At 34.9% G+C, this 15834-nt stretch overlaps 1 protein-coding gene across 1 annotated transcript; it reads left to right on the plus strand.

The window, feature by feature from the left end:
* The first annotated feature begins 3345 nt into the window (after positions 1–3345).
* Positions 3346–7736, plus strand: LOC140161051 (neuromedin-U receptor 2-like). The gene has a single exon (XM_072184432.1). The coding sequence runs from the start codon at positions 3353–3355 to the stop codon at positions 4583–4585; it is 1233 nt and encodes a 410-aa protein (XP_072040533.1). The 5' UTR covers positions 3346–3352; the 3' UTR covers positions 4586–7736.
* The last annotated feature ends 8098 nt before the right edge of the window (positions 7737–15834 follow it).

Consider the following 15834-nt stretch of genomic DNA (forward strand, 5'->3'; position numbering starts at 1 on the left):
TTCGCACCGTGACTCATATTTTGAATGTGTTCATACTAAAAGCAAACGATTGAAACACAGCTTTAATTTCGCGGATTACCTTTAGAACTAATGTTTATATAAAGATGCGAAATGAAGCGTGTTTAAATTTTTCTCTAATCCTCTTGTATGACCATAATCATGAATTTATCGTGATGTTTTTTTTAAATTACACTTACAGCTGAGGTTATGATGCGCCCACGAAAGATTTATATTAACAGACGAGTTCGCATTTTCTTATACTATATACACAGTGGTAACATAGTTTGAAGCAATGCCATCAACTATTAGATTTTAAGAGGAAAATACGTTGAATTTGTATGAGTAAAATTTAATTATTTCAAGTTTCATCTAAAATCAGCTAAAATGGCAATGAGCACTTTCATGCTTACGGCGTTACTTTTACATTTTATGTGTACATGTATATTTTTTATTAAGGATTGTGCACAATTGCGCAAACTTGTGTGAGCGGGAATCTGACTATTTATTAATAGAGCCTTTTATGGGTTCTTTGAACTTCTTTTTCTCACCTTATTTATGTATAAATGGAAATTGCGAACTTATGTATTGAAAGTGACATTACAATCTGTCAACGTTTGGCAATCTTTTTAATCCATTATGTTCCTTTATGTGCATCGTAGCTCAGAGAGTCTCAATTGAATTGTTACACCCGAGTGAAATATTAATCCATTAATTTAGATGTTATTCTGCAAGAGTTGATATTGAACTAAGAATTGGTAAATGCTTCGATGTATTCGTTGCCAGAAGGGGAAAATAATTGGAATAATAAAAAGCTTGAGTTTTAAATCTTTTAAATCCAATGTGAGACGATAGTAAGTGTAATTGATTGCCTGAAATGTAAACAAATCGTGCAGAAGTTTGAAATGACAATAGCCATAAGCAGTAGCAGTGCACTCGTATGGGAATCTAGGGCCTGGAAACGCACATTAGCAGCAAGCATATTTTTAACGTACTTCGTGATTAAAGGAAATTAAATCTAGATCTTAATATTCATTTTAAACTTTTAACTAACATCAACAAAACCAGAAAAAGTCCTTAAAGTAACGTTATAAAATTGTTGTAGGGTAGGTATACAATCAGCGTAAGTGTACTCACTAATACAGGGTGTCCCAGAAAAAATTACTGGGCGAATGCATTTGAACGTAATTTGAGAAATAGACACCAGAATCCAAATATCTAAAAATCAGCGTATATCCCATCTTATTCTGCATTTATACACTAATTTTACTGGAATCGGTTGACTGATTGCGAAGAAATGGGCGATTACATAACGCATGCGTCAATTCACTTCATTCCAAGTTTGAAAGAAAGATCATTCAACACAATGCGTACTAATGGTTAACACTGTCAATCGGTTTCATACTTTGTTCGGTAAAATCTTTTTCGTTCTTTTAAACAATCTGTTTCTTTCAAAACATTTAATTAGGTTTTGTTCAAATTTGAAAATACGATATGGAAAATGAAAGCTTGCATGTAAGATAATGCTCGGTACTTGTAAATATCTTTTTTCGATAATGTTGATATAAATGTTGCATAAAGAATTATTGCATAAAGAATTCCCGCTGGCTTAAAAAATCTCAAACACATTAATGTTTTTGGAATATTTCCAAGTGATTGTAATGCAAAATTTAAATTGTTTAAAACTTCAACATTAATGTTGCATGGTATCAAACATCACACGTACAGCTGTAAGCACTTGATTATTGTCATTCTTGCCTCAAATGTTCTTTGGAAAAGAATTAAAGTTTGAAAGCTTCCAATTGCAGAAATCAAAGTTTTCTTGGACAAACTGTTATCTTCAGTGAAAGCATGAATAACATAACACCGTCGGATAATAAAATAGATAAAGTGGACTAAATTTAATGAGATAGACAAACTTTAGGAAGCGGTGAACGAGTATGTAACAAGCGCCTGTTGATCAAACTTGGAATGAACTGCATTGATACGCGCATTATGCAATCGTTAATTTCTTCGCAACCAGTCAACCGAATCAAATACAATTTTAATATTTTGATTCTGATGTCTATTTCTCGACTTACGTTTAATTTTATTCACTCGGTAATTTTTTCTGGGACACCCTGTATATAACAATTCTCCCTGTCAGAATTTTGGCACTTTTACTTTCGCCACAATATTATCATAGTATTATTATATTAAAAGAAATGTATATCTTCAAAAGGTCAACAAATTTAAATGATTGTCGGCTTTTCCTCCCAGCTACATACATTTTAAGTAATAATCATTAGCTGTATAGAGTTTACTTTGAACTGTTAAAATGTCCACAGTATCATGTTTGCCTTAAATTTTGTATTATACCGCGAATATCAAAATATCAGAATTAGTTGATACCAAAAGGACATTCCTCGTATTCACAGTACTATTTGGTGTGTCTGATCTGCTCACTTACTTACTTACTTACTTACTTACTTAAAGCTTTCCTCCCATGATACATGTAGGTCCTGAAGATAGCTGCCTAGCCACTATGCTTTGCCACTCAGCTCTGTTGTTTGCCATCCGACCGGCTTCTACTACGGATTGGATTCCCACTGCACTGCAGTTTGCTTTGATGTTGTCCATCCAGCGCATTAGGTCGTTTCCCTGGGATCCTTCCTTCTAGTACGATTTTTGGGTATCTGGATGGAGGCATTCTTTTCACATGGCCATAGTAGGACAGCTGTTTTGCACGGATCTTGTTCATTACAGTGCACTGGTAATCAAGGTTGGCTCTGATTTAGGTGTTCCTAATCCTGTCTCTTCTAGTAACACCCAGGATTTTTTTCTGAGACAAGCCATTTCAAATACCAGAAGTCGCTGCTCATCACGTTTTTTGATTGTCCAAGCTTCAGAGGCATATGTTGCTATAGAAAGCACCAGTACTTTATACAATTCCGATTTTGTTAGGGTGGATATTTCTTTGGATTTCCAGATCTGCTCACAGGTCCCACAAAATACTTTGCAAACGTCGCTATCCGATCCCTTTAGAGCATACAATTATAGAAAAAAATACATAGAAAAATGACTTAAATGCGAATTATTTGAAGTGCTATCCGTTTAGTTCTTAAATGAAATTTAGACTTCCCGTTGTCTAGTCAGCACAATAAAGCAAAATTACTAGAATTGTTTTCCTTTTGTAGTTGTGCCTTTCCAGCAATGAAATATTGTCGTGACAGTGCATAGAAGTAAATTAATTTTACGCATGCGCAACGAAATATACGTCTCTCAGTGTACCCCGTTTAGCAAAGTTATACACGCCAACGGTATAAATGCATACGCGAGTTAAAGTCGGCTCATTTTGTGCTACGTGTTCATAGGAATGATAGCATCGCTGCCGTCAAAGCTAGATATGGCTAAGTCTTCTATTGGCACCGGTAATGCAGGTAGCAACTACACGCATTTACCAATGAACTCAGAATGCCTGGACGCTTTCAATATAACTGAGGCTGAAGCCGACTATTACAAATATTCTAAATCTGACTCGTACCTTTTAACATTGTTTTTGCCGCTTTTACTTGTATTTGGAATAGTTGGAAATGGTTTATTTATTTACGTTGCGGTTAAGATACCCCATATGCGAACTATAACAAACAGGTATCTGGTGAGCTTATCTGTAGCAGATATACTATTTCTTGGTTCAGCCATTGGCAGTAAGATATGGAAATATGCCAGATCTCCAGTATTAGGAGATGAGACGTCGTTGGGACAATTTGGGTGTGTCGGAGTGTACTTCTTGTCAGACGTTGGCTATTTTGCGTCTCTAATATTCGTCACCCTTGTTTCAGCAGATAGGTTTGTGGCTGTATGCAGGCCACAAGAAAGACATAGTTTTATCAAAGGTAAATCCATGGAAATAATTGGGCTATGCTGGCTTGTGTCAGGATTCCTGGCAGCCACGCTAACACCAGGTAATGCTCATCAGCAAGTTTTCTGCATGAAATGGCCGCAGACAGACACTTACAAAGGGTGGCCAAATGTCATCCGTTATTGTTCTCCACTACAACATTTAGAATGGATCTCAAGTTTTGCCAATGGACTACAGACAATACCATTTTTAATTACTTTTGTATTAAACGTTGTACTATACGTTGCAATTATACGAGGTCTTAACCAATGTATCCGCCGTATGAGCCAACATGGTGTAGCAAAAAGTAAAGACGCTGGTATGAGGAATCAGATAGCAAAAATGTTAGTCGTTAATGGAGTAGTTTTCTTTTGCCTTTTGGCGCCCTTTGAAATTTACTCACTCTTCGGTATGATTGCAATTTTCAGGACTGAGAATCACCTCGCTAAGTATTTGATACAGAATGAAGACGCCCGTATGTATATTCTGCTTGTATCGCAATTATTATCCTATATTAATTCCGTCGTAAATCCTATAATATACTCGGTGATGTGTCGAAGATATCGACAAGCATTCCGTGAGGCGTTGCTGCCTGCTTCCTGTCTAGAGAGAAGTTTAAAAAAGGGTTCAGGGCCAGAGTCGTGTAGAACTGGAGCAATCCCGCTTGAACCAACAGGCCCCACTGAGACAAATGACACGAACGTATGAACATGCGAATACTGTCGGGAATTCGCGGGGCTTAACTGTACCGCCTCCATGACAAGCAGAAGGTTTACGAAAGCTCAGGTCCATAAAGTTATTATGGGATCTAATCAGCGGAACTTGAACAAATGCGGCTTAAAACCAAGGATAAACATGTAATCACGTATTATGTGTAATCATTCATGGAGAAATTATTGTTCATAAGAACGTAAAGACTGCCAATATTGTTATGGTTAAACGAACTTGTGAATTCCAATTGATATAGCGGAATCCCCAGCGGATAACCCGGGATGGAGTTCGATTTACACAATAGGAGGATAAACCTTGATAAAATGGACAATATCACCTTTCAACACTAACAATTTGCACATTCCAAACATTTGTGTTCGGATAAAACTATATTAAAGTTTAAAAAACGAAGTGTACACTTTGGAGCATATAGTGACAGTAGCGTAGTCAAACAACAGCAGCCGAATATAGGGTAGCAAAGCTAAAATTACACTGTCAATATTGATACACAAGCTGCCCGTTTATTATTAATCCCAAGGTACACCAATCTTGCCCGTATATATATGTTTGTTCGTGTCCAAAGGCATACCATTGATTTTACAACGTTTTCATTAAATGTTATACCACATACAAATGTTTATACGGATTAATATATAAGGCAAATTCTGTCGCCAGATGTTTACAATAAACACGTAAGTATAGAAAGATGATAATCATTTATTTAATTCAAATAGCACACTCATTGTATATAAATGTGTTAAAATACACACATTTGCAATGGATATGTAATTATTTCGTCTCGTCAAGGTGTCTATGTTTAAATAGACTATCATTGTCATTAATTGGGGTAATGTGCATTACAACAATTAAACGTAGTGGTTCAATTTCAACAAGCGTAAAATGTGTTTGTCTAACGTTGGTAAAAAGCTGATTTTCAATTTCACAAGGGTTTAACAGATTTAAATTTGGCAAATAGTTGCAATAAATTGGAAAACTAATATAAAGTGCGTTGAACTGACAGGTTTCTTTTTTCTTTTCTATTTTCACACCTTCATATTCTATTTTCAAACAATTAACACAATTTTGAAATTTTAGCAAAATCCATTTATATATAACCACACTATAAGTACATATTTTACTCGTTATTGCACAGATGTTTTTGAACAACACTGTGGTTCTTGTAAATATATAGGGCTTCATTGCTTAAAATTTTAAAATCTGCATGAAATTAACGTTACAGCGCGGAAAAGATTAAAAATCTGAGCGAGTACTCATTGTAACGACTCACGTTACAACAGTTAGCTTGGAGCTTGCCTAATGACAGTCACGGTTCCAATAATTGCCAGAAAAGTAATGGAATAAACGATATTTATAGATAAAAAGAATACAGGCATGTGAAATGGAAAAAAAGAGAATATATCTGTACGCCCTTGTAACGGCGGAATATTGTAAAGGGGTTTGCTTAAGTGGTCTAAATATTTCGTATAATTTATACTAAGCACTTTCCTTAGTTTATTTCAATTGTGAGATACCTGACGTCTTTAATAGATCGTCATATTAAAATCACGTGCATTTATCTTTAAAAGAGCATTTAGTGATTCACAGCATCATCCCCCACTTTTCTCAAAAAAGTTGAGATTTTTATACACCGGAAATCTCTGGCTACATACTGTTTATGTACAGAAGATTTATTGCAGATTAATTTGAACGAAATTACAACAAATTGTCTATGGTGCAGTGTAATACACACAATCATGCACAACTCGCAAACGCAAAATCGAAATCAACTGATATTTTTGGAATAAGCTTTTTTCGCAGAGATCTACTGAAATATATTATAAAAAGATGATGCTAGGATCACAAAATACTTCTTTAAGAGCGAAAGACGAATCTTATTTTTAGTGTTCATAATGAATATAATTATATTTACAGTGTTTAACGCAATATATGAAAAATAATATAGTGCTAACGAATCTGGTCTTTTGTACCAAATACACTAATCAGCTACCGTGGATCACACTATTTTAATGCACGTTAAAAGTCATTGTGATATGCTGAAGGTGTGTGAGTGTGATTATATGAGAGAGAAAATACTACAGAGGTATGAATGTTGTTGTTATGTTGGTATCGATACATTTGGTGAAGGTGGTGCGTAAGTAGAAAGTTGTCTTTGAAAATTTCATAATATTTTGGATTTTGCCTTTTTTTGCGATGCTAACGATAAAGTGAGTAGGGGTGTGTGCATTTGTGGGAAGGTCGGGGTGTGTGTAAGTAAATGGTGGTTGTGCGGGGTGTGTACGTGAATGTGTGAGTAGGTAATTGCTGTCCCGGAATCTAAGTTATGTAGGATCAACTGGGATACAAATACCCCCGATCATGTGTATTAATGTACTCCGTGATCAAACACCAATTGAATTGTAAACTCACAAAAATCACATGCCAAATCTAAAAAATATCGATCCCGGTTAGGCAAGGCAAAAATAAACTAATACAAAAGTCCTCGTTTGTATATAGTCCAGGACAGAGTTTGGTAGCGATATCATGTGTGTGTGTGTTTTGGGGTGTATCTTTCGAATGCAAGTATCTTTCGAATAAACACAAAATGCATTTTAAAGTAAGTTCCCGGTCGCCTGTCATCAACAAAATCAACGCATAATATTTTATGTTATATGTTATACTAACTGTGTAAATCTAAAGACGTCTGTCTCCGGTGAAAAGCAAAACCAGGTCTCCGATTGTATTGTAGGCTAACCAGGCTAGGGGCAATATTATGTTGTATGTGTATATGGGCGTTGGGATGTTGTTGTTGTTTTTGGTAATGTGTGAGTGTGTACATATCAGATCTGTATAATCATAGTATAAATTGTACATACTTGTATATCAGAATAACGTGTGTAAACTATAGTTTTTATAATTCGAAAACGGTATTGTCAATCTGATTTGTGAGATGTATGCAGTGACAAGGGATGACAAGAAGGTGATACAGTAATTGAATCATTTAATTCCATGTAACGTCTCATATAAATAAATATATTTATAGTGTTGTACTTGTCTGTGACACTCTTAAAAAGCTTTATCTTACAATGGGATATAGCTTCATGGCATAAACTGTAGTAAAACTGTTTATTGGTGCTTTATTGAATAAAGTTATTTATTTCAAATATATTTTATTCACGCAGTGGATTCTTTCTTAATTAAGTTAACGAATGTTTCTGAAATAAAATATTCACCCATTTTTTCATACATTCACCTAGTTTTATTTTCAAATTATGTCAGCCTTTTGAAATTAACATGGTTTTCGTTTTGACACCGCATGCATGTAATCCGTGTTATAAAGGTCTTGTTCGTCGTCATGAATGTAGAAAATCCGAAGTGCCGGATATACCGATGCCAACACAGCAAAGTAAGTTAGGGGCCATTATTAGATTCGAATTTAATTTAAACAAATAAAATTACATAACAAGTAAATGTATCATGCGCGCGAAGCCTAGCGAAAGTTATCTTCACAAATGAAGTTTGACAGGGTATAAATAAAACGATTACATCTTCCATAATGCAATTGGAGAAAATATACCAACCAAGTTTACAAATTGGATTGTACTTTTTCATGTCATATGCAGAATGATTGCACCTTTGCACCTTTTCACACCGAAATGAAGACCTCACACAAAGTCCATTTATGGTTTGTTCATTGGAGAAACATCCATTTTGAATTGTTGTAGAATTGCCATATCTTAGACAAGCTAGATAAAATGCTGTAATAGTATCAGCAAAATGATCGATCCAGCATGCTGTTATTTTCTAGTTGATATGATCGCATTTAATTTTAGAACCCGTTCTAGCAGAAAAAGAATAATGCCGAATCTATGACAAGTACAACATGTGTCAATATAATTATATTCGCACATATATCAATCAATACTCGGTAATACTGAGTACTGATTTAGCTTGATAAGCTATATCGGTTCAGGGCACTGGTAATTCACGGACGTCTCTGATATCAAATACTCTTGAAGCGTCATGTCACATAACAGTGTCATATTTCAGAGACGTCTCATAAATCACATACTCTAGTTCAAACCCCAGTCGCAAACGATATTAGTAATTTTGGTGAACGTGCCAGCGCAGTGGGAATAATTTTGTGTGTGGCCGTATTAGGCCTGTAGCTAACCCAAGTTGTGCGCCTGCTAATTTTTACTATCCAATTCATGAATTGGATAGTAAAATTGGGATTTTTTTACATCAAAACATTTGATTTTGGCCATTGCAATCTAAGTGTGTTCTGGGACCATTTGTCTGAATTTGCACAGATAGATATAATTTTTGCACAGGTTGATATTTGCTAAACATAGGAAAGCTTATTCTAATACACTCAGCTTCGTTCCGATGTGCTGCATCGAGTGCCCAGCTGTCAACAAAGCTCGACGTATGTGATATCACAGACCCCCGTATGTGAAATCACTGACCCGTCTTTGAAATCAGAGACGTCCGTTTATTACGAGTGCCCCCGAACTGATATACGGTATGTGTTTGAAATTCGATACTTACAAGCAAATATAAATTCTGGTAAGTTATCTGTTATAAATACTGATTTTGCATGTGACATTTCTATTAGATGCAAGGAGGAAAACTAAAACATGAAAATGTGTTATTTTTTTCAAACCATACAATTGCATTAACGGCAGAACCGCCTTTAACATTTATCAGTGTTCTTGGAAAGTTAGCAGTTGTTGCATTTAAAAATATTAAAATATAAGGTTCCAGTAATTTGTCTAATGTCGGTATCACAAATTCTATACAACATACGACTTACAGAAATATTTAGTTGGTCTTTCTCTAACGGTAAATCATTCTAGATTCTTTCAAAATCAGAATTAGTGCTTAAACTTAGTAATAAAGGAGTCTTATTCGACACTGGTTGACAACTGTACGTTGGAAAGTATATTGTGGATTTCAACAATATCAAAACCAAAGCTATCCATAACAAGCGACTGAAATTTTAAGTTATTTGAGTTATTGCCACAGGAAGTTAAAAACTGATGATACCGATTTGCTAGATCAATATGGATCAAATCAATATCAGACACAAAAACGTGAAACGGTCATCCCTTAAAATTGGCCAGCCGTTACTGTATGGAGCTGTAGCTTTATTAGGCGGAGATAGACTGCCCCTCTCCAAGCGGCTTTGCCGGGCTGCCAACTCGATCTACAGGGCAGAAAGATAACCAATAATACAGTGCGCATCATATTTTAAACCCAGTTTTTATTTACATATGTTGTTATACAATAGTTTACAATATTATTGTTCCTCACGGGTTAGTGTTCTGGTAAAACTTTTTTTTTTTCAGGAGATTTGCAACACGACTTCACAGTCTCGCGAAATATTTCTTGGTTTATGTCACTACTCTGAGTCAATGTGTTGCATGCCGGTAAAGTTGTTTGCACCCCTCCACCGGTAACTGTGTTTATGCCAAATACATTGAAACCCTTGTTTGTGCAGTTATATTGTATAGGATACAACTCAATTTCTAACTGACCGACAACCCGTAACATTTATTGGTGCCTAATTAAATAAAGTTATTATATATCAAATAAATTTTATTTACGCCGTGGACTCTTTCTTAAATGAAGAAAAAAATGTTCTGATGTAAAATATTCACCCAGTTTTATTCTTAAATTATGTTAACCTCTTAAAATAAACATTAGTTTCGTTTTGACGCCACAAGTATGTGATCCAGCTTTTTAATGGGGTCATTTTTAGATTCAAACTTAATTTAAACAAATAATATCACATAACAAGCAAAATGTATCATGCATGCGAAGTCTAGCGAAAGTCATCTTCACAAATTAAGTTCGACAGGGTATAAATAAAACGATGACATCCGTCATGTAATTGGGGAAAATATACCAACCAAGTTTACAAATTGGATTGTACTTTTTCATGTCAGCTAGATTTGATTTATATCACCAGAGTGGGTAATGTCTATATTATCAATACAATATTTTGCAGACTGTGACAGGTGCCACACAAAAATAACACTATTTTTAATGATGTCATGTAATTTTTCTATTACTTAATGACAAGCGGGATATGCAGAATGATTGCACCTTTCGATCTAAATGAAGACCTCACACAAAGTCCATTTATGGTCTGTTCATTGGAGAAACATCCATTTGGAAGTGCTGTAGAATGGCCATATCTTAGACTAGCTAGATAAAATGCTGTAATAGTATCAGCAAAATGATCGATCCAGCATGCTGTTATTTTCTGAGGGAATACCAGTTGATATGATCGCATTAAATTTTAGAACCCGTTCTAGCAGGAAAGAATTATGTCGAATCTATGACAAGTACAAAATGTGTCACTACATATTCGCATAATTCAGTATCGAAGTTACGTAATGTTACTATGTCAACGAGATCACGCACTTGAGTAGTGAACCACGATCGAAACAATCACCACGTAAAGTATATGGCACTCGAAGGCATACCAAAATAGCGTGATCCGGTAACCAAGGGAATTACGTAACCACTTCGATGGTGAATTGCATGCCTACAAGATAATGCATGTATATCAATCTATACTCGGTAATACTGCGTACTGATTTAGCTTGATATAGTCGGTAAGGTATAAAATGTGTTTGAAATTCGATACTTACAAGCAAATATAAATTCCGATAAGTTATCTGTTTTTGCAAGTGACATCTCTATTAGATGCAAGGAGGAAAACTCAAAAAATAAAAATGCGCGATTTTTTTCAAACCAATTGCATTACATAAAAAATTAAAATATAAGATTCCAGAAATTTGTCTAATGTCGGTATCACAAAATCTATACAACATACGACTTAAAGAAATATTGATTTGGTCTTTCTCTAACGATAAATCATTCTAGTTTCTTTCAACAAAAATATTATGGCTTAAACTTATCAATAAAGGAGTCTTATTCGACAGTGGTTGACAACTGTACGTTGTTAAGTATATTGTGGATTTCAACAATATCAAAACCAAAGCTACCCAAAATATGCGACTGGAATTTTAGCGAGTTTGAGTTATTGCCACAGGAAGTTAAAAACTGATGATACCGTTGTGCTAGATCAATATGGTTCAAATCAATTTCAGACACAAAAACGTGTAAAAATGGCCAGCATTTACTGTATGGAGCTGTAGCTTTATTAGGCAGAGATAGACTGCCCCTCTGCAGACGGCTTTACCGGGCTGGCCTGCTCGATCTACATGGCAGAAAGATAACCAACAATACAATGCACATCATATTTTAAACCCATTTTACACCAAAAGCCAACTCGAATATGGACCAAAAAAGTTCAATTTACATATTTTCTTATACAATAGTTTACAATATTATTTTTCCTCACGGATTAGTGTTCTGGTAAAACTTTTTTTTTTTTTTTTTGCATCCCGACTTCTCAGTCTCGCGAAATATTTCTTGGATTATGTCCCTAATCTGAGTCAATATGTTGCATACCGGTAAATATGTTGTTTGCACCCCCTCCACCGATAATATGTTTATGCCATATCCCAAATGCAATTTTAGTGTTATTTCGATTCAGAAAATGAATTTCAATTCAATTCAGATTCATTTCTTATTTTATAAAATCATTTTGATTCAATTCCAATTCCATGCATTGACATTAACTGCTAACCAATTTCAATTCCAATTCAGAGCATTTGAATTCAATTCATATTCAATTCAATGTATTTTACCGGACATTTGGCTAAAAGCAGTTCAGGGAGAAAGTTTATTCTAACTGATAAGCTGACAATACAGGTGAAATGGCAGAATCAAAATACATGTTGCATGTATTTTCGATTCAATGAATTGAATTGAAATGAACAAAAAACACATTTCGATTCAATGCATTGAATTGAAATGAAAGAATAAAAACATTTCGATTCAATGCATTGAAATGACATGAAAAAACCAAACATTTCAATTCAATTTACTGAATTGAATTGAAAAATGGCCTAAATCAAATTCAATTCAATTACTATTCCAATGCATTGAAACCCTAGTTAGTGTAGTTATATTGTATAGAATACAACTAAATACAACCCGTAACATTTAATAAAGTTAATTCAAATATATTTTATTTACGCCGTGGACTCTTTCTTAAATGAAGAAAACGAATGTTTTGATGTAAAATATTCACCCAGTTTTATTCTTAAATTATGTCAACCTCTTATAAACGTTATCTTCGTTTTGACGCCACAAGTATGTGATCCGGGTTTTAAAGGTCTTCTCTCATCTGTCTTATTTGTCATTATAAATCAGATGCTGGGTGAATAAAAAAGATTCGTAATGACAAAGTTAGAAACCAGTTTTTAGATTCAAATTTAATTTAAGCAAACAATATCACACAACTTTACGTTGTAGAGTAAAATGTGGATTTCGTAAAATGTGGATTTCAACAATATCAAAATCAACTGGAATTTTGACTAATTTGAGTTATAACCACAAACAGATCAAAAACGGATCATAGGGTAAAGGTAAAGGAGACGATTCTGTATAAACAGTGATCGGAGTGACCATCTCTCTTTCATTGGCGATTGGGCCAGACTCCACCATGTAATGTTGCTATAGGGGTATCGCTACACCTCCTCAAAACATTGCAGTGTAAAGAAGACATTCAACACGTTAATATAAATGCTATTGCCACACACGCTTCACTAATTTGAGTATTCATCAAAGAAACATACGTCATGTGAAACGGCAATAAATTGCAATGTTGTATTTAATGCCAAAAATTGCGTCGGTATGTGAAACAACGAAAACGGTTTTTACGCAAAATGCCAATACGACGGCAAAGCGTCTAAATCATGCGGGTTTTAGCAAATACGCCGCTATGTGAAGCGGACAAATTGAAATAAATCACATACGGCCATGTTGATTAATTAATACTCTCACTAACCAAAAGGGCATTTCGTGATCCACAGCCTCATCGCCCCACTTTTCTCAAATAAAGTTTTTATACCACTGGACAAAATAAATCTTATAGATTAATTTGTTAATTCTGAAAATGTCATAAAAAGTGGATGCTATCAAGAAGTATTCCTTTAATCAACATCCATAGCCAAGATTTGATAATTTTGAAGAGTGTTGTCTACCGACTTACTCTGCCAAAATAAAAAAAAAATGGGTTGCGATGAAAGTGAAGTGAACATAATACCATAATTAAACACCGCGTTCTAGCAGGTATGGTTCTAGTTAGACTAGAAACCTACCTTCATAAAATATCTCACGGGAGTCGGTCACCATTGCAATAATGAACCTATTTTCTATTTAATTACTTACCTTTTTGCTGGTATTCACCATTTACCCATTGTTTCTGTCCTTCGTGTTAAAACATTATTTGCTTACGGCGCTTTCGTTTTGAATATTGCATCAAGTACAGTTAATTACTTTAAATAATTATGTTCTGTTTTAATTACACGTACATTACATTAACGTTTTATTTTTTCCATATTATATTCTGGTATGTTTTCGTGTTTCAAAGCGGCTTGCATTAGATTCATTTTTAGAGAAATGGCGTTTTACCCATGCTATCATTCTACTGGCGATATACGACCGTAACTCGTTAAAATACGAGCTTTTTCATTGGCTGCATAACTGATGTGTTGATATATCTTTACAAGTCGTTCTTTGCAGGCAGTGTTCCTCCTGTCACATGCTTTTCCTTTGATCAGATGAGCGTATTCACCCGCCTCTTCCAATATCGCAATGTTTGAAGAAGTCCGTTTTCAACAGTCGCGTGTTTTAATACTAGCTTTGTTGTATGATTGTATTACCTTTGACAATATTTGCGAGCTGTGACTATTCTTTCCAATATCGCACGTTACGTTTGTTTTTGATAAATGTTTCATACTCCTGTAATATTAACTTAAGGGGGTATATTGAGACATATTGTGGAAACTATGAGAAATGTCCTGGGCATGTTATTTTAAACATGTTTTATACATTCTTAGAATCAGATAGCCAATCCGTAACGGACAGTGGTATGAAGGAATACCTCTAGCAGTCCTTGAATGGTTGAGGTTCATTAAATGACTTGCTGTGAGAATTTCGGGTGTAGCGCATAACCGGGTGCAGTAGGGTTCGAACTGGGACGGCTAAATGCCAATTGTATGCTTTCCAGTCAGTCCAGTTCTTGTAAAATTTCGGTGACACTGCTACGCTTGTCGTATTTGTATTTGACAAAGCGGGCGGCCCTGAGCTGAACAGCTTCAAGATAGTAGATAAGGTCTATGGTGTAAGGGTAACATATTGCAGAGCAGTAATCTAGAGAAGGTCAAACGGTACGGTTGTGTAATATCATATAAAAAACGTCATTTTTAAGAAATGGTGAACGCTGATGGCGCTATTAGTTTTAAATCGTGTTTTCATCATTACAAGTGGTAGATGCTGACATAAAGTCTTTAAAACACCAGAAAAAGACTAAAAAATAGCAACGAATTTTTCAAAAAACTTTTTATCATGAAATTTTAGGAATAACTTACATTATTTGGCTAAATTAAATTTAAAATATATGTAAATGACGCCCTCTATTTCCACAAAAATTAAACAGCAAATAGAAAAAATACCACCAAAAAGCAGAAAAGCTTGGAAAAGGAACAAAAATCTATATTAAAAAGAGATGGAATGTTATTAACATAATTTAGGGTAATTATTTTTTGGTTGTTGATTTGTTCGAAAATTTAATAAATGATCACATCAACTGTGGTACGAGTGATCTGTTGGCAATATTCTTGATTTCCTCTGTAGAAAAGTAAAAAATAAATATTTATACAGCGCCTTACACATGTGCACATGTATCAAAGCGTTGTCGTTGGAATATTTCAGCTGCCATACATAATGCTCATACGCACTCAATGGACAATATTCATAACGGCCCCCTATTTCCCTCCTGTGTTGAGAGAGGCAAGTAAGGTAAAGCACCTTGCTCAAGAGCTTAACACGATGGCACCGCCTAGGCTCGAACTCGCAATTTAACCGATTGCAAAGCAGAGCCTGTACCCTTGCATCTCCGTAGGTTACGTTTGATAAAATTCAGCTTTTGCAGCTGTGCGATTGTTGTGACTATTCCATTTCAAATTCCTAGCGATATATACACACATGTATGTATATATATATGTTTGTTTCCGAACGAACTGTACCGTTTAATGAGTATTTGTGTTATTTGGGTGTTTGGAGTTTGTGCTTTTCAAAACAAAATAGTCAGTGTTAAACTC

Source organism: Amphiura filiformis, chromosome 9 (genome assembly GCF_039555335.1).
Source record: "Amphiura filiformis chromosome 9, Afil_fr2py, whole genome shotgun sequence".
Classification (NCBI taxonomy): domain Eukaryota; kingdom Metazoa; phylum Echinodermata; class Ophiuroidea; order Amphilepidida; family Amphiuridae; genus Amphiura; species Amphiura filiformis.